The following is a 25,372-nucleotide window of genomic DNA, read 5'->3' on the forward strand; positions in this document are numbered from 1 at the left end:
TCAGTAAGTTAAACACTTCATATTTTTAAAGCTTCAAATTCAACATTTTAGAAATCTAGATATGTTTATTAATTAGTGATTATTAACACCCAGTAAACAACATTATGTCCTGTAAAAACACAATCTTTCTTCACAGCATGGAGCTGAAATCTATTATTCACTGATTCCATATGCTGAAATACACTCAAATGATCACAAATGACCTTAAGCATTAGATAAATGTAAATGAGGACAGAGTGGAAAATGTGCTTTTGATTGATATCTAAAAGACCAGGTTTGAAATCTTGACAAGGAATGAAATCCTATATAAAATAAATGGAAATCGAAAACATCCAGAATATATCACACTATGGCCAGACATACCATATGAAGGAGTCCATCCCAAGAGCTGTTGAGTGTTTGAGAGTGCTCATAGAAGATGTTTAGCACTTTCAAGGTTTGGAACCTAAAAGATTATCTCAGGCTATGTATGTGCTAGCTCTGGCAAGCAATTGTGGTAACGCACAGCTATGACTAAGCCATGTGTATTTACATCCTAATAAATGTCAATAATTTCTTGCTATGAGCTGCATGTGCCTACCCTGACTATCCTTCTAGACACACCCTAAGGGTCTGTCTGCACAGGAAAGTTATACCAGTATAAACTAAGGTGTGAAGTTAAGCTATTAAACAGTACAAACCTCTGTGTTGACACATTTATTCCAGATTAACTGCCTTTTTCCATTTAGTTTATGTCACTCTGGCCTATACTTCAGCATAGGTCATCTGGTGTTGATCTCTTTGGACACGTGTGCATACATATAAAGATGGAATCTGGCCCAATCCCAAGCGAGCAGTACACTAGTATTGACTTTTCATTGTTCTACATATTCAAGATGAAGTAGTGGTACAACAAATAGAGGGAGCGTTTCTATCTGCTTTCCTTTCCTCTGTAGGGTTGGGCAGAAGAGATGGAGTCACACAAAGCATTTTATTTACATATGTAGAGATGTTCCTTTCCTCCTCCCAAAAATCTCAATGAAACTCTCCTGGAGTACTTTGCAATCTTTTCCCAAAGGTTTCTAGGGAGATAGCCTTAATGCTTTCTACAAGGTAGAATTTTTTCCCATACCATGCTGCAGTGATTTTGGCAGGCACAATTGTAATAAATAGGATAGTGGCACACAGAATTGGCTAGCTTCAGGTGGGTGCTCTATGCCTTTGTTACCCTCAAGAGTGAAATACCAGCTAAAATCACCACTCCCTGTGGACAAAGGTACAAGTACTCAGTTCACTGATCTGTTCTTGAACACAATTTGTTGGGGAAGTCAACACCACTTTTGTAAGTGGAAATCATGCCTCCCTGATCTACTGAATTTCTTTGAGGGCATGTCTACACTAGGATATTATTTCAAAATAACTTATTTCAAAATAATAACTCCTGAAATAACTATTATAAAATAGTGTGTCCACATTACACAGAAGCCTTGAAATTAGTCTGATGCAGGTTCTCTTAATGTGGACGCACTACCTCGACTTAGAGCTGCAGGAAGCACTGGGGAGTAATTACTTTGATTGACTCTGGGGAGTAGTTATTTCGAAATAGCAGTAGTTGAGCATCCACATACCAGTATTTCAAAATAATTATTTTTAAATAAGCATTATTCCTCGTGGAAAGCAGGAGTTGTTATTTCAAAATACCAACCCCTTACTTCAAAATAACAGGCTTGGTAATTGGACGCTCCGCTTGTTATTTCAAAATAAGGGGGGTTATTTCAAAATAACTCCCTAGTATAGACCAGAGCTGAGAGAGGGTCAAAAACATGTGGACAAGGGAAGATATAGTATACTTGAACTTATAGAAAGCCTTTGATAAGATTCTCACCAAAGGCTCTTAAGCAAAATCAACTGTCATGAGATATGAGGGATCAGGAACTGATTAAAAGACAGGAAACAAAAGCTAGGACTAAATGGTCAGTTCTCAGAATGGAGACAGATAAATAGTGGTATCCTTCAGGTATCTGTACTGAGACCAGTGATGTTCAATATATTCACAGATTATCTGGAAAAAGGAGTGAACAGCGATGAGATAAAGTTTGGAAATGATACAAAATTGCTCAAGATAGTTAAGTCCAAAGCAGATCACAAAGAGTTACAAAAGGATCTCACAAAACTGGATGACTGCTCAACAAAACGGCAGATGAAATTCAATATTGATAAATGAAAAATAATGCACACTTGAAAATGAAATCACATTTATATCTACAAAACAATGGGGCCTAAAATTAGCTGTTACCACTCAAGAAAGAGATCTTGGAGTCACTGTTCTCTGAAAACATCTACTCAACGTTCAAAAAACATCTAGTCAAAAAACCTAACAGAATGTTAGGAAGCATTACAAATGGGCCACATAATAAGACAGTAATATCACTATATAAATCTATGGTATGCCCACACATTGTATACTGTGCAGATTTCTTGCCACCCCATCTTAAAACATATATTAGAAATGGAAAAATAGTAAAGAAAAGGGAAAAACAGTTAAGAGTATGGAAGAGCTTCCAAATGAAGAGAAATTAAGAGACTGGTACTGTTTAATCTGGAAAAGAGATAATTAAGTGGAGCTATGATGGATGTCTATAAAATCGTGAGTGGTTTGAAGAAAGGGAATAAGAAAATGTAATTTATTCCATCACACAGAAGAAGAACCAGGGGTCACTCAATTAAACTAATAGCTGGTTTAAAACAAATGAAAAGAAGTACTTCTTCACACAACACACAGTAACCTGTGGAACTCACTGCCAGGAGATGTTGTGAAGGCCAAAAGTATAACTGGTTTCAAAAAAAGACTTAGATAACTTCATCCACCAATAACTATTAGTCAAGATGGTCAGGGATGCAACCACATTCTCTGGGTATCTGGAGCCCTGTTTAGACACACTGGAATATCTTTGAGAGCCCAAGTTGGAGGCAGAGGGGTTGTTAATGTATATATTTTTTCTCTTTCTTTTGTAGTGCTCCTACCTGGGAGGTGGCATGAATCTAGGAGATTGCTGCAGCTTGAAATGCTTACTGGAGGCTAGTGGCTTGTAAAGGCCTAAGGAATGAAGCATAGCTCTTGTCCTAGAGAGAATGGAACTTTGAGTCTATTTGCTTGGAAAACAGGGAGGAGCCCTCACAAGGGTACTCCTGGACAGACTGCCGAACCTCGTGAGGAAGACCAAACTATAGAGGCCACAAACAGCACCTCATGGTGACTGATAGTCCATAGTCCTCATTGCCGAGTTGGCCAGTCTTGCCCTTCTTATGGTCCCAAATTCCTGCCTTCATTCTTCTGGGAGGAGGTCTTTAAATTCAGACAGTGAATCCCAGAGATAAAAATTGTACCTCCCTAGTATAGCCTGCTGATTGGAGATACATAGTTGGAGACTACCATTGAGTAAACCTTCCATCCAGACAAGTCTAGTCTCTTGTCATTTTTATTTTTGGGGGTAACACTCGACTGCCCAATCTTTCCACTCATTCATTGCTAACACTACCAGAGATCCTGGGGGACGGTGCAAGTAAAGGTAGTCAAATCCACTTAATAGGGCATAGTATTTCTTTTCTGCCCTCTATAGTTCAGTTAGTACCCCACAAATTATAGGTACACATGCGGAGTTAGCAAAACTACTCTATCCCGGGAGGCCATCTTGGTTACAACAATCTTGAAGCCCACTGAGACGAAGGAGGGCCACTCATGTGGTCTGCTCACTAGCCTAGGTTGCCCATTGCTGCCCTACAGATCTGGCACTTGTCTTTAATATAAGACTCCCGCAGGCCCATTAGATAGCAAGTGTGCAGGTCACTAACTGCCATCACATTGCAGCAAGAGGTACATGGTTTGAAACCGGGAGACAGAGACATGCCAGGCCTATGGGTGAAAGTCCCTTGGGCTATGTCTAGACTGCAAGCCTTTCGAAAAAGCCTCTTTCGAAAAAGAGCGTCTAGACAGCAAGCCGCTTTTTCGAAAGAGAGCACCCAGGCAGTCTGGATGCTCTCTTTCGAAAAACCCCTTTTTGCATTCAAGAACGCCTTTTTTCGAAAGAGCACTTTCGAAAAAAGGCATTCTTCCTCGTGCAATGAGGTTTACCGCCGTTGAAAGAAAAGCCGCGTTCTTTCGATTTAATTTCGAAAGAACGCAGCTGCAGTCTAGACGCGGGTGAAGTTTTTTTGAAAAAAGGCTACTTTTTTCGAAAAAAACCCTGAGTCTGGACACAGCCTTGATGACAGGGAGAGCTACTAACACTACGATATACACTAACTCTAAAACTACACATACTAACTATGATAACTATACACATTATGACAAAGAAAGTCCAACCACTAGGAAAGAAAATCCTTTCCACAGCAAGAACTGGCACAGCAATGATCAAAAAGAATAATTTCCTAGGCTAAAATTTTCAATAACACCAAAGTCACTTAAGGAGTCCTACTGACTTTAAGAAGCACCAAGGCTCCTAAATTACCAATTTTTTTTTTTTTGAAAATGAAGCATAAGCTCTTAAGGGATTTAAAGTATGTCAAATATGGCCAAGATTAATGATATTGTACTCTTTAGGTTCAAAAATAATTGGGTTAAGATAAATATACTTTATGTACTACTATCACAATTTGAATTCATATTTTTTCCCAGAATTCTCAGCATATCTGGAAATAAACACACACATATTTGCAGTATTACTGTATTATGCATGTAGAATTCCTCTTTGCTAAGACTGATCACAGGTGAGAACAACATGCAAGTTTTTCTTTCTTTCTTTCTTTCTTTCTTTCTTTCTTTCTTTCTTTCTTTCTTTCTTTCTTTCTTTCTTTCTTTCTTTCACCAAGAAGCATAGATTATTAAATTAAAGGGCATAACCTAGTCCTGAATAGTGGTATGGTATTGGAATTAAAGACTAAAGGCTTCCTTTAGTATAATCCATTCCTTTCCCATGAACTGCACATCACTAGCCTAGATAATGGATACTGTAGAGTTATCTTCCTTGCCAATAGAAATATTCTAACTCTCAATTCTACGTACACTTCACAGCATAGTTTTATATAAAGAATTCAGTAGCAGCTTTTAAAGTATCTTACCTGCTTGATACATTCTGAGCCTTAAATATGCCTGCATTTTGGTTTCTTATGATGATGTCCCTTACATCTGTAACATACTTGTTAAGAATTATACATAGAATTAGCATAAAAATAATGATTTAATCAAAAGTACTCCCCCTACCCTAATTTTTAATGTCTTCATGGCTTTTTTTACCTGTTAGGTCTTCCATAATCTGTGTTCATAGTGAGTCTTTTTAGAAGTAATGAATTTATCATGCCACTGCAGAAGTAGTCTGATTTTCTTAGCCAGTAACTCAACAAATGCATCCATGCTGATTATCTATCCTTTTTGTGGGTTGTTTTAAACAAAGGTCTTTACATCCTTATGTATTTTTAAAACTAACTACTAGTTTAAAAAAAAAAGAAGAAGCAGCAGCACAACCTCAGTGCCTTTTGGTATATATATTATGGACACAGACCAGTCAGTACAATCAGATGATATGGTTTATTTTGCACGGCTTCTTTACCTTGTTTTCCTTGAGATGTGCAAGTAGTTCACTGGGCAGACACGTCAGGGGCTCAAGGTTTTGAATTCCTCTTGGAAACAGCACGCATGCATTTGGCTCCTGGCTGTGACTATCTGTGTGAAATGTTTCAGAGGAGTAGCCATGTTACTCTGTTTCAGCAAAAACGAGGAGTTCTGTGGTACCTTAAAGACTAATAAGATTATTTGGGGTGGCCCTAAACTTCAGACTGCCAGAAGCTGAGAAGGGAAGGCAGGGGTTAATTATGCTATCTGCTCCATTCTGTACACTTATCCTGAAGCTCTGGTACCAGCCGCTGTTAGAGACCAGATACCGAGCTAGATAGACCATTGGTCTGGTCCCTTATGGTCATTCTTATGACATGGAAGAAAGTGGAAAAATTCAATCCATGGTACTAAAGAAAGATGCTACTGAAGTTCACATATGCAGTTGGATTTTTCAGTGTAAACTCTTGCATGCAAATTAAATAATGCTATATTTGATCATTTAAAAGTGACTATTTCACTTAGTCACTGTGAAAATGATGAAAAATATCATTATTTAATTTGCATAATTAATCTATCTAAGGCCTGGTCTACACTAGGACTTTACATTGAATTTAGCCGCAAATGGTCGATTTTGTAAGTGATGTATCCACACTACCAAACCTGTCATGTCAACCTTAAGGGAAGCTGAAGTTGATTTAAGTGCTCCTACTTTTTACGAGGAGGAACACTATTTCTGATCTTGCATGGTTGAATTTATGGTAGTATAGATGTAGTGTCGCAAAGAAGTCAAGGTTGTTGGCCTCCAGGAGGCTCCTGCAGTTCCCGACCTGATTGCTCTGGCCAGAACTTGCACTTCTACTGCTTACCTGATGAGCTCAAAAAGCCAAGGGAAAAGTTGATTGGCATCTCCCATGTGGCCAGCATTGCGAATACATTCAGAATGAGCAACTCACCATGGCACAGGTGGAGATGACCTCAAACAATCCCATCAACAATGAGACAACTTTGAATACTTTTGCTCCCACTGGCTCCAGTTCCCAGGAGCGCAGAAGAGTACCTGCGTGGAGTGTCCAGGAGATCTTGAACCTCAAGAGGCATGGGGAGATGACGCCATCCTCTACAAGCTGTGAACCAGCAGAGGAACTCCGACATTTATGGCAAGGTTGCAAGCTGCCTGGTGGCTCTCACCATAGATTTTCCCACTCCAAACTGATTCACCACTGACTGGTAGCTGTCTAGTATGGCAAGCTTCCACAGAGTAATTGCCATGTGCTTCTCCATTGTCAGAGTGGGTCTCAGTCAGATATTTTCATGCCTCAGGGCAGTGAAAAGCCATTCTCAAAGTTCCAGGAATGTGGCCTTCCGCATTCGGAAGTTCTGTAGCCTCTGCTGATCATTCCATGTCTGCATCACGATGTGGTCCGACCAGTCTGAGCTTGTCTCACAGCACCAGAACCTGCATTCCACTGTGTTCAGAGGATTGACTGGTGGCTGCGCTTGCATCAGCACCAGGCCTTGCATGAGCAGTGTATTCAGACTATGCCGAACTTCATCCTTGTCCTCTTCCTGGAGGAGCAACATGTGTATGCTCTCCAAGTAGGGCACCATTAGGCACCATTAGGTCAATAGTGCACCACATGTCACCATCACAACAGCTTGCTGCACAGTCAGCTCCATGCTCGCGCTGCTATGGCATTTGCATGGGCAACCAGGGTACCAAAAGGCATGAGCACACTGCCTCCCCTTTATCTCATACAAGGGGGAGGGAGTAGATAAGTGCCTTATGGGACACTGATGACATGAGCCCCTAACCACCTACTGCACAGTTTTGGTCTCAGCGGGCACTGTGAGTTTAGCCCAGAATGCAAAGCTTCCCACAGTGCCTTGCTCTCTGAGTCATTGATAGGCTTGCCAATGGGGACATGCTACTTTGGACTACATTCGATTCTTCCCCCAATAAGGACACGGACCTTCAACTTTGCAAAATTGCGTGGTAAGAAATCAACCATATTACACCAACCTTATCTTGTAGTGTAGACGTGCCCCTAGGATAGTGAATATACAAGAATAGATTTTTTAGAAAAAACTTCTAAGTGACCAATATAGAAGAAAAGACAATGACATTTATTTTGCATAACAGAACAATTTTAAAAAACCTGACTAAAGATTTTTTTAAATTAAACTCCTTGGACTCTGGACAGACTTTCTGAAGTGTCTGTATGGTATTCAATGGAGTCCTATGGGGTACCACAAGTACCTGTACAGCAAAGAAAGGCATGAATAATCTCATAAGCAGAACATGTTATTTTGTTAGATAACGCAGCTGATAAATTTTATATATATCTATATATATATATAGATATAGATATTCATGAGCTTTCGTGGGCAAAACCCACTTCTTCAGATGAGATGATCAATGTTTTTTTCTCATGAAAGCTCATGTTACTATATATATATAATTTGTTAGTCTCTAAGATGCCACTGGACTACTTGATTTTAAAGTTACAGACTTACACGGCTACTCCTCTGAGATACTTTAAAATTATGTATTTTAAATATACATAGGCTATATCTAGACTACACTGAAGTTTTGAAAGAGGATATGTAAATTCTGATCTCACTTTCAAAAGTGGAGCTTTTGAAAGTTAAAGTAGTTGGGACGCAGTTTTTCGGCAACTCTCCCTCCTTTTTCGAAAAGCCATGTAAACCTCATTTTTTGAGGAAGAGCAGCTTTTCGAAAAAGGGAGGTGAGGGTTGCTGAAAAAAAATGCGTCCCAACTACTTTCACTTTTGAAAGTGAGATCGGAAGAAAATATGCAAATTCCCACAGAATTTGCGTATGCTCTTTCGAAACTTCAGCGTAGTTTAGACGAGCCTATAGAAACCTGTATCTTAAGGCATTCAGGCCTTTATAACCTAGATTTGCCATGATTGTTGAGAGAGCCATACACTATCTTTGAATGTCATTATAGTGTACTGTGTCAGCACTTTGTATTACAGATACTTGCCAGTACGGAGGCTTTTCACATAATTCTAGATAGAATAGTTCACATCATCAGTGCACAGTACACAGCTAAGCTGGAAGGTACATTACATTAATGAATCAGCTGGCTATTTTTGGTCAGTGGATCTGGAAATTCTGAGCTGATTCTGAACTTCTACAGTGTTTTAGAGGGTTCAGTTTTGATGTTCTGGCTTGGATTCATGATAGAGATATGATCTGAGCTGCAAAGTACAATTTGAGATCAATGTTGTCCCAAAGTTTAAATAGGGACTTAAATCTGATGACCCAGTTCAGGTCCACCTTTAGCACTCCCTTGAAATGTCTAATCTTTTCTTTTTTATATTATGTTTATTTATAAAATTAAAAGATAAATTAATTAGACAAATACAACCAGACTAAATCAAGGGTAAAATTCTAACTGAAACTGAGAAAAGCAAGGAAATCTACCTTTACATCACCAGATTTCATCCAGGTTCTGCATATAACTATATGTTATGATCTGTCATATAATTAGAGCTGCCTGTGATAAGTACAATGGATGCAACCTTTTAAATTAGTAGAATGTGTCAGAACATCGCTTAGGATTTTAAAATTTCTCAGCACCTCATATCATATATATTTTATAAAAAAGTGGTTAATACTTCAAATATACATGTACGGTGAAAAGTGATTTGAAATTAACATAGCAACAACCTTTGTGTACGAAGTTCATCATGTAATAGACTAATAACATATGAATGTACTATCCTAATATAGGCATTCACAATATAGAGAGTAAATTCTTTATCTATCAGTCAAAAATAGATATGTAACATTTTGGGAATATAATGAATGGTGTCAAAAATTAAAAGAAAAATCAGATCCACAAGAGCTTAAGAAGACATAAAACGAGGCAGTTAGTTACACTCACTGAATTGCAATAACAACAACAATAATTATGACGACGATGATGTTGATGATGATGATGATAATACAAAGGCAGATACTCAGATGCAATGCACTATTGCCAGGTCGATTTTCAGTTACATTTCACTGATGTATTCATTTGTTTCTTAATGTGCTCATCTTGCCCATTAAGAATAATTAGCAGGCTTGCTTGGTGATTTCCTGGTTTCTGACAGTGATTTTTTTTCTTTTTGTTGACAACCACTTTTACTTTTTGGAAAGTAATATTTGGATGCTAGAGTATGACTGCCATGTAATTTAAACCTCCTAAGAAATGTAAAGGGAAGATATAAACAGTAATTTTTAAAATAAGGTTTTTTAAATCCATAATTTCTCAGTAATAAAGCAGAACAGTAGGGATAGCCTATTCCTGAGGAGCAGAATCAAGAAAAGGAAACAATATCTTAGCAATATCAATATAATTTGGTACAATAATTTACTAAAATGTACCAAAACTATCCACAAATTATTATAAATAAATCATTATTTTTTGTAATTTGGGACATTTGGGGTAAGGTTTTATTCTCAATTTCTCCAATAGAAATCCCCTGATTTCAGTGGTGTTGGCAAGGAAATAAAAGATCAGAATTAGGTCTATGCTTGTTTTATAGTTAGTTACTATAGCAAAGAATGCAAAAATAAAATTATCATAAGATAGAACATAAAACTACCAAAGAAGTCCATTAAAATACATAAAACGTAACAAATTTTATTATACGCTCTTAAGAGCACATTCACCTACACTGTAAAATTTTTAATCTAGCACCCTGCTACAGTAAATCCATTGTGCAATGCACTACAATACAAGCTCTTTGAACCCTGAGAACCACAGTGCCAAACATTTTAAAAAAGGAAGGGGGAATATTTTTTGAAGCTTTTAGTAAACACTTCTCTGAAAGGACAACAGAATCAGTACAGACTTTAAGATTTGTAGGATTTTAGGAAATATAAGGATACAATTTCATTAATTAGGTGATATTAACTGTTATCCTTTTGAAGAACAAAATACTTTAATTATTTAATTAAATGCAATGGGTGAATGTTTTTAACATTTATCAGTTGAAACTCTTGATGCAGAAGACTTTCAATTTCATAGAAGTTCAGATGTGCTTACAGGATTTGTTAAATGAGATATTTGCTGATGTGATAAAACCAAACTGAAACTCTTTATGGTAAAAGGTCATTTTTGTCAAACATCAACTTACTTTGCTATGTTGATTTTGAAACCTCATATTTTTTATTTCCACAATAACACGTGGCTAGAAGTGTATCAAATATAGTTACATGAAACTACACAGGACAGTAAAACAGCTCAGCATCAAGTCACTAACATAAACATTTAGAATTTTAAAAAAATGTCAGAATCATAAGTAAAGTCCTGTGTTTTTGAGAAAAAGAGCATTTTTATGCAGCATTTTTTAAGTTGTAAAGGAAATGATTTGTGATTGGCTGTTATTCTCCATGAAATTGTTGAAGTGTTTTAGGCAATTACAGCTGACTGAGTTACCTCTGAAAACATAAGTGTTTCTAGAGGCTGCTAGATAATTTCTTGTACTTCCATGTCTCCTGTCTTAAAAATCTTACATAATTGAAAATTTCATTTTTAAATCATCCACAACAGAGTTTCACTTACTGAAAAAATAAGTCCTTGTTACGTTAATATTCACACACAAACAAATCATAAATCTGAATCGTGGCATTGTAGTGGCAAAAAACTGAACAACTGAAAATGCAAATTTAAAGATCACAAAGGAAAAAAAACACAGAGATACCTTCCACTTTTCCCTCTCACAAGGGTATTAATATTCACAATATTCATCACTTCCTGTACTATTGTAGTTATTTAATGTGGCCACAAATCATGCTCACTCACTCACTTAACCAAAGGACATTTCAATTTTCTGAATTCTGGGTTCATATTAGTATGGATTAATAGTGATTGACTGTAATATAATATAAGAAATATAATAAAATACTACACAGAGAAGGGAGTGGTTTTATATCCCTTCATAAAAAATAAATAATGCCAAACCAATAATTGATTAAATAGAGTATGTGGATAATTTATAGGTAGTTGTAAGTTAGTCATAACAATGGTACTGTGCATGTAATAGTATATACTCTTTAGTGAACATTATAAAATCACTTCTATATTGGACATCTTATACATGGTTAATACATGAAAGTGGGTTTAATACGAAAAAATTATTAAAAAGAATACATGTCAAGAGGGAGTGAATTATTTGGTTTACTGCTGTACTTCCTATAACACAGAGCATAAAAAAATGGAATCACCATTAGACAATTATAAATATCACTGTACTTGCTGCTTTCTTCCTACCAACATGTACTCTTTTTATCTAAGAAGAAAGCGTGAATTTATAACGAAAAATTTTAGTCCCATTCAAGAAACATTATATGTTCTGGGTTTTTTTTAATTACTCACGGTGGAGGTTTTGTTTTTTGTTTTTTTTACATATACCACATAGTGTCTTTCTTTACATCAATTGTTACCTAGCGGTAAAAAGGAATGAGCACAACAAACCAGTTTTCTATCTGAATAAGGATACTTTTGATGGCCTTTTCATTTCCATCAGTTAACAGAACTTCTTTGACATCTGCAGAAATAGCAACCTGAAAAAAGAGCACAGCAAACAATGAGCAAATATGCTTGTCTGTGTGGAAGTGAAGACAGGAGTGACAAGCCTTCAGTATCATGCTTCCTCACCTATTTCTCTGTAACAATCTTCAATCTTTTTTCATTTTATGTCTGCATTATTTTAATCATTCAATCAAATCAGTCAATACTTTTATCATTCCATTTGCGGGAGCCTCTATCTTGCTATCATTCTGTTCCGTAATTGCATTGTGACAGCGGATGATGGTATTCTGAGAGGCTTTCATTTGCGGGCTTCTGTTTATCTAGTAGAGCCATCATACAAGGCTGTCACTCTGCCTTTCAGCTTGCTTCTGTCTGACTGCCTGATGCCCTTCATATAACTTTGCATTGCAGGCAGATGGCTTTGTAAGGGTAATTTTTTTGTGAGCTTTGACATGCTCGCACATTGGGCTGTAACCTCGACACATTGTATAAGAGCGACAGGTTTGTCAAATGCCAATCAGTGTAACAATATGCTTTTATTTGTAGAGACATAAAAACTTGTCTAATGCACTGCACTGCTACATAATATCTCCTGAATACATGACTCAGAACCCAGAGAATGGTGAACGACGCTCCTGAATGGCCAATCTAATTCAAAAGAATCTAATTACTGAGAGCTCTGGATCATGTTTGTTGGTGTAATAATGCAGGCAAAACATTAGCAGCTATATCATGGTGCTCCAACTGTGATTCACCAGGCTATTCCTGTATCTTCGCAAATGGGACTATAATCTGAAAAAAAAAAATGCTTCAGCTATGGCAATGAAAGACAGACTGTACGTGGCCTGGAATGTCACAACAAGAGATATTGACTACACTGAGGTAAAATGTTTCTGCTCATCGAGGCAACCATAAAATCAATATGATACGAAAGCAAGTCAATCTAGAAGGTCTCCCAAGACTTTGCAGCTTGACCGCAGCTGATGCTGTTGACAGTTCTCTGACCCAGCAGTTGGAGGCACTGGAACATTTTTTCTTTTGTTCCTCTCTCTGAATGGGATTGGAATTGAGAAAAGACCTACCATGAGCCCAGCCAAGCATGTCATGCCACCCCCTAGCTCACACACAGCAAGATCCCTGAAAGAGAGAAAGGAAATGGTAGAACCCATACAAATTAGATGAAAATGGTCAGAGAGACATATATGTTACAAGAACAAATTGCCATCTGCAGTGTGAACTGAGCTACCAGGAAGTTGTAGAGACACGACTAGGCTACCTCATGTCGTTTGCGTTTTAAAAATAATTATGAAATAGAAAAGTCACAAAGCAGGCAAATCAGTAGGGGTTCCCTCATTAGTGTTCAGTGCAACATTACCACCGCTGAGCTGAAAAATCTGAGAAGGTTCCCTTTTTTCCCCTTGTCAATGGCGCTGTCTTTTAGAACTAAACTAGCTAGAGTAGCGAAAGATAATTGTTAGGAAAGGATAACATTGTTAATCCACATTCATTCTTTCAAAAACAGTTAGACAAGTAAATGGGGAAATGAATATTATTTATATCTTTATTTATATATAGGCACATCTATATCTAGAAAATTATTTATATTTTGGAAAAAAATACAGCTTTGAAAACAAGCCATATACCTTACATGTGCAGTATTTAGATTTCACAAGTAGCACTTACATTGCAAGTGATATACAAACAATACTCTTAGAAACAACACTGGAACAATGTACAGTTAAATCATTGAAAACTAAGGAAAGGTAATGTCAAGAGCCTAATCTGCACCCAGGAAAGCAAGAGAGCTCAGCCTTATTAAGGCTGAATACCGTCTGTGACGTGCTGTTCTTAACTTAGCCCATTGTGCACCAGCATTAGCAATAATAACATATGTGCTATCTATATGGATGAAATGTACTTTTGTGTGGAGAACCTGCATGGTGGGAGCTGCATGGGGGGACCCATCAATAGAATGTTCACATTAGCACTGTCTTCTCATTGATGGCATGCTGTGGAGGGTGACTGTGTGCTAACATCACCTAAGCCAGTGGTGAGGGTGGGATCATTGTATTTCTAATTACACCTACGGCAAGAGGTTATAGATGATATAAAATTTACCATCAAAACATTTTTTGACAATTACATTTCCAAATTAAAGGATATTTTTGTTGAAAAAAAGAAAAAACCTGAAAATTTTTGATGAAAACAACAAAAAGAAATTTGCTTTATTTCAATTTTTTGGGGGGAAAAATAATTTTCAATAGACTACAAATGGTAGTTAGGGGCAATGTCCACTAGTTCAGCCTACATATATTTCTCTGTTGAATCCTCACTCACTGACACCCTACCTGGGAATAGGGTGGATTTGTTTCCCTTAGACCCTGCATACTTCACTTACATAAAGTCCTCTGGTTTTATGGAAATGATGTAGACATCACTGTCTTACACACTTTGGAGCCAAACAATGCCTAAGCACAATAAGGAGAACTAAAAATAGAGAGGTCTATATCTAATATTCTGAATTTATTTGTATTTTATGGTTTCAATAAAATCTTACAAAATATTTTAATCTTATACAATTATTTTCCCAGATTGTTTTTTTCTTTCATGTTAGGGGTTTTTAAAATAGGTAGTGTTTAATGAAAATCTTATAATTTGCATTTCACATTTAATATTAAATACAACATGTACCCAATGTATTTTTTAAAAGGGCATTATTGAACCAATAATGTACATGCATATTATAAGTATGTATATATAAGAACACTTATTCAAACATGCATGATGAGGATTAACAGCTCTTTTGGAACCATGCAGCCAAATACATATAGATTTGGTGACTTATAAAATGAAAATTAAAACCTTTATGGAAAACTCATCAGCTGAGTTTATTGAACAGAAAGCCTGATCCTAACCAGTGAGGACTGGGTGAAACTGCCATTGGCTTTAATGACTCAGCAGCTCTAAGTATCATACCTGGACTCAGTGACCTTTGAAGAAGCAGATTTAAAAAAAAAATAAAGGAATACAGTGACCCACAATGCACAGCTACAGCAGTACTTGGTGTACAGCAAAGAACAGTAATTGGCAACAAGTAGTTAGCTGAACTTGACATTGGGGGAAAGTGACTTTTCAGAGGCAAGTGACAGAATGGACAAGCTCTGATGCTGCTTGCCTGCTCCTGTAGTAAGTATCAAGGCTGAAGTAACCTCCTCAGGTTTTGCACTGCTTTATGAAGGCTAGAGTCAATGGCTGGTGAAGAGAAGTAGATCCATTATCTTTGCTCCTGCCTGTCTCCATCTGACCCTCAAAGAATAGTTGTTCACAACTGTGTAGGGAGCTTGTGTGAATCATAGAACACTAGAACTGGAAGGGACCTCGAAAGGTGATCGAGTCCAGTCCCCTACCCTCATGGCAGGACCAAGCACCAATTAGATCATCCCTGATAGATGTCTATCCAAACTGCTCTTAAATATCTCCAGTGATGGAGATTCCACAACCTCTCTAGGCAATTTACTTCAGTGTTTAACCACCCTGACAGTTAGAAGTTTTTCCTAAACCTCCCTTGCTGCAATTTAAGCCCATTGCTCCTTGTCCTATCATCAGAGTCCAAGGAGAACAATTTTTCTCCCTCCTTCTTGAAACAACCTTTTAGATACTTTAAAACTGCTACCATGTTCCCCTCAGTCTTCTCTTTTCTAAACTAAACAAGCCCAATTCTTTCCGTCTTCTCTCATAGTTCATGTTTTCTAGGCTGTAATGGGGCAGAGAGGCCCCACACTGGAGGGCAGAGAGTAGCCCAGGCCCAGCTGGCTGAGAAGGCCCTGCCAATCCAGTCCTGCTGGGCATGCTCCCAGCGGAAACAGCATAAAAGCGGAGGGAGCCCTGGAGTTAGGGGAGGCAGCGGGGGAAAGAGGAGGTCCGTCTGCACCTACTTCAGTATTTCTGCAACAGCTGATGCTGCCCTCACAGTTGCAGCGGGGCCAGCAGCCACAGCCACCACCACAGCCAGAGCCGCAGCCCACAGCCGACCCAGGATCAACGCCAACAGTCACTACTGCCTGGGGGAAAAGCGCCCACAACCCCAGCGCCAGCCTCAGCCAAGGACTGGCCCCGGAGGCAAGTAGACCACAGGGGCACCAGGGCGTGGTAGGAAGCAGCCCAGGGCAAAGGACTAACCAAGGGGCTCGATGTGTAGTGGCAAGAATCCTCACCGAGCAGGCAAGACCGATTGTCTCTGCCTATAGGGCCGTGGGCTGGGACCTGGTGGGGGGGGGGGGGGTCCGGGTCCCTCTACCACCCTTTTTCCTTCCCTGGACTAATCACCCCCTGGCCAGGAAAGGCTTCCCGGCAATTAGGCCTCCAACGCTGAATATGCCCTAATAGAGGAACGTGTACTTTGGAGTCCGGCCTCAAGTGCCATATATGACCTAATAGAGGGGGACATACTTTTGAAGTTGGGCCTCAGGGGCTGTAGAGACCCTCGTAGAGAGCCATAGACACCTGATGGAGGGGCCAATGCATGGGGACAGTAACTGCTGAGGCAGTCCCAACGCTAAGGGGGTAAACACCCCCTACATAGGCCTTTAATAATTTTTGTTGCTCTTCTCTGGACGTTCTCCAATTTTTCCACGTCTTTCTTGAAATGTGGTGCCCAGAACTAGACACAATACTCCAACAGAGTGAGGCCTAATCAGTGCAGAGTAGAGCAGAAGAATGACTTCTAATATCTTGCTCACAACACTCTTGTTATTGCAGCCCAGAATTATGTTTGCTTTTTTTCCAAGTGTCATACTGTTGACTCACATTTAGCTTGTGGTCAACTATGACCCCCAGATCCCTTTCTGCAGAACTCCTTCCTGGACAATCACTTCCAATTCACTATGTATGAAATGGATTGTTCCTTTCTAAATGGAGTACTTTGCATTTATCCTTTAAAAACTTCAGCCCATTTACCTCAGAGACCATTTCTTTAGTTTGTCCAGATCATTTTGAGTTATGAGCCTAACCTCCAAAGCACTTGCAATTCCTCCCAGTTTGGTATCATTTGCAACTTAATAATTGTATTTCCACTTGTTATGACCTTCCAGCATGATTGTGAACTATCTCAGAGAATGGTTATCCAGCCAGTTATGCACCCACCTTACACTAGCCCTATCTAGGTTGTATTTCCCTAGTTTATTGATAAGAAGGTCATGAGAGACCGTATCAAATGCTTTACTAAAGTCTAGCTATACTATGTCCATTTCTTCTCCCTTATCCACAAGACTGGTTATCCTATCAAAGAAAGCTATCAGATTGGTTTGACATGATTTGTTCTTTACAAATCCATGCTGTCTGTTACTTATCACCTTATTATCTGCCAGTTGTTTGCAGATGAATTCCTTAATTACTTGCTCCATTATCTTCCCTGGCACAGAAGTTAAACTGACTCGTCTGTAGTTTCCTGGGTTGTTCTTATTTCTCTTTTTATAGATGGGCACTATATTTGCCCTTTTCCAGTCATCTGGCTTCTCTCCTGACTTCCATGACTTGAATATTCTAGGATGCATTTCATCAGGCTCTGGTGACTTGAAGACATCTAACTTGTCTAAGTAATTTTTAACTTGTTCTTTTTTTATTTTAATTTCTAAACTTACCCCATTTCCACTAGCATTCATTATAATGATGGACTCCACCTACATCATTATTCTTGTACATAGAGCTGTGGGATTCCACTGCAAACAGGGCCTGCTATATCCCAAGAAGATGGGAAAGAATTTAGGGCTATCTATTTTTATTACGGCAAGTATATCTAGTGAGTGTTTGAGAGGCAAGTTACATAAATATGGGTAAAATTAAATACTTAAAAATGCAGAATGACACAAAAATGGGATATATCACTATATAATATGAATATGCATGTACTTGATCAGATAATACTTTGCTTGCTTTCCCCACAGGAATTGGTTTAAAGAGTGTCTTTTATTTTTCCTGACCTTCACAATCAGTAATGATCGATCGGAGCTTTACTTTTGTTTCCTAAAAATCAAAGTGGAATAAAATGCCTTGAGTGGAAATCAAAAGTCTTTGACATATAGCAAAAAGCTTGCTGTGCAATATTAGTACCCAAAGGCAGCTCAAAATTCTTTGTTAAGAGCCACATGCTTTCACCTTGAACTTTATAAATTTAATCTGAAGATTTAATTCATAGCAATCTTTCCCATGCAGATACAATAAAACTAATGTATTGGAAAACATCTTTCATATTCAGTTGTGTGTACCTGAACATTTGATTATGCTTGAGGCAGTAGTAAGCTAGCACCTCTTCAGAAGGCCAGATACCTGTAAAACAGAAAGATATTTGCTTTTTTAGAATAGATATTTTTTCTTCTGAAAGGAGTCATTAATATTTAACAACTGTTTTTCGATCAATACCAAACTGATCTTTTACTAAATTTATTTTATTGTATTTTTAAAATATGGCACACTATCAGAGAATGAAAAAGAGACCAAGATTTACAACAGCAATTCTTCAAAGATAGCCAGCAAAAGATGTGATATGGACTTTGGCAAGGCTACTCCACAGCTATCTACTTGTTAAAAACTTAGGCACCAGCATCAAGATTATAAAAGTTAAATATAATCAGATTCTAAGAAACGTCACTTTTATACCATATATTTGACATTTTCAGCCATAGTAACTATTGGTAGACAACAAATTCATAGACTGATAGAGTTTAAGGCCAGAAGGAACCATAAAATCATCTAGTCTGAGCTCCTATATATCACAGGCCATTTGATTTCATTCAGTTCCCCCTGTATGGAACCAATAACTTGTTTGACTAAAGTGTATCTTCTAGAAAGGCATCCCAACTTGATCTGAAGACATCAAAAGATGAAGAATCCACCATTTCCCTGTTAGTCTACTCCAATAACTAATCATTCTCACTATTTAAAGGGTATACCTAATTTCTAATCTGAGTTTGTCTGACTTCAGATTCCAGTCACTGTTTCTTGTTATGCCTTTCTGCATTAGATTAAAGAGCCCTTTAGCACTATGTACTTCCTCCCCAGGAAGGCACTTATACACTGTTCTCAAGTCACCTTTCAATCTTCTTTTGCATAAGCTAAACAAATTGAGCTCTTTAAGTCTCTCACTGTAAAACATTTTTATCCAGTCCTTGAATCATGTTTTGCCTCTTTTCTGTACCTTCTCCATTTTTCAATTTCTCTTTTAAGGCATGGGCAGCACAAGTGGATGCAATATTTCAGTACTAGTCTTACCTAAGCCATATACGGAAGTAAAATCATTCACTACTTCCCTGTTTATATATCTAAAACAGATTACAGAATAACTTTCATCTGAATTATATTCAGTTATGAAACATGTCGTGACTCTGTGGCTAAATTATTTTTGTGCATTTTTTCCTCCATTATTGTTGGCAGTGAAAAAACACTCCTGTCTATCAATTCATTAGTCAAGGCATGGGCTGGCCCACTAGCTCAAAGTCATAGCACAATAACTTTCCATGAGAGTGACCTGGCTTCAGGACCCTTGTTCCTGTTTAGAACTGAGAATGTCATAGATCATATATGCTTATTTTGTAGCTGTGGTCTACAGCTTGAAATGACTATTTTGAAATAACTCCCCTTTTTTTTAAATAACAAGCGAAGCTTCCACACTACCAAGCCAATTATTTCAAAATAAGGGACTAGTTATTTCAAAATAAAAACTCCTGCTTCCACAAGGAATAACGTTTATTTCAAATAGGTTATTTTGAAATAGCAGTAATGTGGACACTCCACTGCTGCTATTTCGAAATAACTACTCACCAGAGTCATTCAAAGTAATTATTCCCCAGTGCTTCCTGCAACTCTAAGTTGAGCTAGCACATCCACATTAAAGAAGCCTGCCTCGGATTAATTTGGAGACTTCCCTCTAGTGTGGACAAGTTATTTCAAAATAGTTATTTCAGGACTTACTATTTCAAAATAAGTTATTTTGAAATAATGTCCTAGTGTAGACATGCCTGTACAGAGGCAAATGGGAAGAGGATGTTTATGACTAACTTTTGTGCAGTTCCACAGACCAGTAAAAGTAACTGCAATCTCAGAGGTCTCTAATGGAAGTCTATAATTCAGAGCTCCCATAAGCAAAGAAGTGGGGTCACACTGAAAAACAGGCAACCTGAAATTAAAATGTTAGAAAGGTAGAAAAACCCAGAGTTTCTATTTCTGGATAGGACTTCCACAAAAGGCTTTCACTCTCAACAAATACCCAATCAACTCTAAGAACCAGTATTAAGATTATTCAACAAATAGCAATTAGTGATTTCTTCAATAGTGCAAAAACTTCTATTTTCTCATTTCAAAATTCCCTGAAACTAGAAAATGACCTGTAGAAGGAAACACCGTGAGTAATATCGCCATTACAAAATCCCAATAATTGTCCATGGCAAATGTCTTCATAGTTCGAAATAACCAGCGGTTACCATATGGTAATAGTTATATGGCTGCACACGCTATAGGGCAGTGGTGGGCAATTTGCTGCTCATGGGCTACATATGGTCCATTAGGGTTCCAAGTGTGGCCCACAAAATATTTCCTTCACATTTCCCGTGCCCAGGGTTTCTGTCCGTGCAGTTTTTGTCCTACTGGCGTGTATCACTTCTTTAAAGTGATACACAGTTGTAGAAGATGTAGAAACCATTTTCATGTTTAGCTAGAAGCCATCTTGTATATCAGAAACCATTTCAGCTTTTCTCTCAAGCACGTAAACCAGAGTGAACTTTCTGTCACCCCGTGAGAAAAGGCCTACAGGATGGGCTATTGGTATGTGTTAATTGGGCTGGTTGGGACAGGAGATGTACTTCCTCGCACCTGTCCGCCATCTTGTTAATAAGGTTTGGTTTTTCCAAATTTAATTAAGGATTTCTGTATTTGAATGCCCTGACGTCAGACTGTTTGGCTAAGGGTATAAAAATACTAGGATTGATTGTATTAGCAGCCTTACTGGGTCTGGCTCTGCTGTGACCACGTTTGGCTCATGCTGTGCTTTATTAATTAATAAAGCTGTTTGTTAGCTGCCTAAACACAGAGGAGCGTGTTTTTGCTTCGACACATGTAAAGAAAAAACATGTGAAGTGATTGCATACGACACTGACTGTGAGAGCCGTGTGCTCCCTCTGCATCCAATCAAAGTGCTGCTGTGGTTTTATCAGCACACCGCATTTAGCAAAACTACCCAAAAGACCATTTTGTTTACCACAAGCTTGCGGCCCACTTTGATGAAGGAGGGCCACTCATGCAGCCCACTCACTAGCCTACGTTCCCATCATGCAATAGGGTCATCATATTCCACACATTTCATTACTTGCTGTAGTAATAGAACTTATGTGTCCCCAGTGGGCGAGATCCAATCACCAGAGTGCAGTGATACACATTTTTATTAGCCAATACTTTAGATACACCCAGACCAGGCAAAGCAGTACACCTCAGATACTGGAGAATGAAGATTTCAGAACCAACTATTGGATGCCAATTGTAATGATTGCATAGCTATGTGGACTTTAACATTGTCACAATTTTGCAGTGTTTATGCACTTTTGGTTATTAATAGCAATTGAACTCAGACCCTTCTAATAAAAAACCAAGGCTCCCACAACATAGATTATTTATTATTTATTACGACCAACAATGGGCTCAGTAACTGATAGGATACAAAGGAAAGCACAGTCCATGCCCTTTGCAGATTAACATGTCAATAGATAACAAAGATTGGACATAAACCCACAATGACAAATCTACAAGATATACAACAATATACAGTGTTTCTTAGCTATGCCTCCCCATTAGCTATATTATCATTGAGGTTCAGATCCTTGATGGGCTGCAGTTTATAGAGAAACAGAATCACGTACATATCCAAATAAGTTTGATATTCCATCCACAGGAAGCAGGGATACATAATATGTTAAAACAGATTCAGATACCGGCAGGATAAACTCAGGTTTGTCTACACAGTACCACAGTGTGGACTGTGGGGTGTGAATTACAAAACACACCAAAGAGTTGTACCCTAATTGCCCTGTGTGTATACTGCTGATATGAATGGCCAGGTATCTAGCTCTCATGAATGTAATCCTCTTAAAAGAGAACAACCTTAACATGAACTAGGTTCATGTCTGCAGCATTCATACTGGGCAGTTAATGCACAACTCTTTGGTGTGCTCTGCAATTCATACTCCCTCTAGTCCTCATCACACAACCCAGACTGATAAATTGAGTGTAACATTTACTATGTATGTGGATAATTTGCCAGTATGAGGAATAAATAAATACCTAGCAAGGATTTTAGGGTTTGACCCATAGTTCGTAAGCCATTTCTGAATTTAAAAAAATCAGATCTATAATATGTATTATTTTAATTAGTGTTGGTTCACATACCTAACCAGAGCACTGAAAGAATATAATTATTTGTACATTTATTTGTGGTTTAGATTTAAATGGTCTTTGGCAGTCTTCTATTTTCTAAGATACACCAGGATTATAATCACATAGTCATACACAAATACTCATTCCTCAGTAATACATACACTAAGGATGCTAGCAGATTTTCTCTGTCTTTTTTTAGCATCAAAATACGTGAAAATGACAGATTTTACAATAGAATGCTTCAGTTTCCATTCCAGCTGATAGGTGTGTACTCAAGCAACAACAGCGGTTTCTGTTGTTTAGTGAAGAAATGGTTAATTCAGAACCATTTCTAATACCTTCCAATCCACATTTAAAAAATGTTTGTAGCAAACCTTGAATCTAACTGACTCTTAAAAATACATGGTTTTGTTGCAGATGGCCCTGAGTGTCTGAGCTTGTCGCCTATTGTCCAAAATCAAATGCTTCTTACTTTGATGTGGCTTTGATTGAAAGGGCAGCCTGGGTGAAGTCAAAGTATTCACCAAATCTTTTACTATTGAACATCAGTTCCTTCACCCTGCCACCACACAGTGTTAATACCCACTTCTTCTTGGCAGCAGCTGCTTGTACACCACTTACCCCATCACTGGGAGAAAGGAAACGTCATCTTCTGAAACAACAGTGCCACTCTATAACCAGCTGCTAGCAACACACACTGCACCTTTCTCCTCCCCCTTAGGACTGAAAATATCACTTCCATAATGATTTAAGATGCCGCCAGCTACAGAAGCAGGAGTCAAAAGGTCTCTCACAAACCCAGGTCTCAAGTTTGGAAGCACACTGTACTACCAACTAAGCCATCAAGCCAGCAGCAAGAATATCTTTGTTAATTTTAGTAAAAGGAAAAGCTTTTCTTGGTAGGAACAGGTAGGTAAGCCTCTTTGCTATCAGAACAGGGATAAGCTTAAAGATCCAGGTGGAGGAGTTTACACCCTGCCTTCTACCTCCTTCATTCTAGCCTACATTTTTCAACACTGCAACCTGCATTTTTAACATAGTCAAACTATGGAATAGTTTAGTTTCTGATATACAACAAAACAAGTGCTCAGGTTTGGTATAATACAATGTCATAATTGCCAGCAGTTAGCACCTCGCATTAATTCTTCATAGACAAAAGTATTATTGCTAATATTAATAAATATTAAATGTATTACTTATTACAAATGTGAACATATATGTGCATATGGGTTTTGTTTTATGCCAAAACATTTTAAAGACTTGTGGGTACCATTAACAAAAAAGAGTCCTCTGATTTTTCATGCATAAATTTGGATGTGCACCTATTTGGATGTGCAATTACTTCTGCATGTACACATGCAAATGCTTGTTTACACTCTTATACCTTTGCATGTATGAGAACAACTGCACCTCTTCACCTTAGAACTGTTAAGCCGGAAAAATAGCAATAGCTTTATTGAACTTCACAGCTCACCTATATGTTGGGATGTGCTTGTGCCTTTGTAATGTACAGTCCTCCATGAAATTTGAGAGAGGGACTGTGCCTCAGCCAGGCAGAAAACCTCAAGAATTCCTAGAAATTCAGCTACTGGGCTGCCTTTATGCACACTGCAACATTCTTTTGCTGTTGGTGCAGTGGTTCATTGCTCTACCCCACACTGATTCTTTTGTGGTAATTAACGAAAGAGTCACACAATACTGCTAGAACTACTGACTCTAACTAGCTACACAGTGCTCATGAGGATTGTATTTGTATGTGAGCACTTCAACTACTAGATGGGCGGGGCAGTGAAGAATATGATCTTTATTTTTTATGCACATTTCCCTTGCACTCATTGCCATATCGTCTTAAGAGAGCATCTCACCAACATTACTAGACATAGATTTGCAAGAATCCCCTAGTCATTAACCCGTTTTACAGATGGAGAATTGAAGCACAGAGATTAGGTGACTTGCTGAAGGAGGTCACACAATAAATCTATGACAAGTAGGAATCTTTGAAGCAGGAATAAGAGATCCTCCGGAAAAGGGCTTTATTCCGGAGGATCGCGCCAGTCTAGACGCTTTTTTCCGGCTTTCCCCAAGCCAGAAAAAAAGCGGCGGCCATGTTTATTTAAATCCCGCAGAGGGGATATTTAAATCCCCCGCGGATTTCCCTATTCTGAAGTTGGAAATTAACATGCCTCTTCCGGAGAAGGGGCCAATGTAGACATAGCCCTCCTGTTCAGACTCAGGAACATGACAGTTGTGAAGTTGAGTAAGGTCAGCTTTCCTCAAACTAAGTCCTCCTGTGCAAAGAAATGGACCCAATGTTACACTTGCATAATGAAGCGTCGCCTTTTTTTCTAAGTTATCTGACTGTTTACTGCCCCCTATCCTTACATTTCAAATTACTTTTCTTGAGCTAAGGAAACAACCTTAATGGAAACATTTTTAAATTTTTAAGGCTCCCATTATTTTTCCCCAAACAAAGCCTGTTTTAAAGATTAGTGTTAGGGTACGTCTACACTACAGCATTATTACGAAATATCTTATTCTAAATAGTTATTTTGATAAGATATTACGAAATAACACATCTACACACAAAATGCATTTCGAAATAGTATTTGGCTATTTCGAAATAGCGCATCCACAATGAGTGGATGCTGAATAGCATTTAAGGCTGGCTGGAACCAGGTCCGGCAAGGCATCAGGTCAGGAATTACTTTGTGTGGCCTCTGCTTAAAGGCTCCCCTCCCCCCGCGCGACAGCCAGTTCTCAGGTTTCCCTGCTTGCTTGCCTACTTCGATGAGGGACAGAAAAGCATTTTGTCTCG

The 25,372-nt window shown here is 38.3% G+C and overlaps 1 protein-coding gene across 2 annotated transcripts in view; it reads right to left on the reverse strand.

Moving 5' to 3' along the window:
- The window catches only part of CAMKMT (calmodulin-lysine N-methyltransferase), a 361,289-nt gene that overhangs the window by 48,170 nt on the left and 287,747 nt on the right, over window positions 1-25,372 (reverse strand). For both annotated transcript variants that reach the window (XM_006125469.5, XM_006125470.5), the window contains exons 4-7: window positions 18,405-18,465; window positions 13,224-13,278; window positions 12,110-12,173; window positions 5,098-5,164 (exon numbers count right to left, since the gene is read on the reverse strand). In XM_006125469.5, coding sequence (XP_006125531.3) covers window positions 5,098-5,164; window positions 12,110-12,173; window positions 13,224-13,278; window positions 18,405-18,465 — 247 coding nt within the window. The remainder of the gene's footprint in view (window positions 1-5,097; window positions 5,165-12,109; window positions 12,174-13,223; window positions 13,279-18,404; window positions 18,466-25,372) is intronic.

Source organism: Pelodiscus sinensis, chromosome 3 (assembly GCF_052426305.1).
Source record: "Pelodiscus sinensis isolate ZL-2025 chromosome 3, ASM5242630v1, whole genome shotgun sequence".
NCBI lineage: Eukaryota > Metazoa > Chordata > Testudines > Trionychidae > Pelodiscus > Pelodiscus sinensis.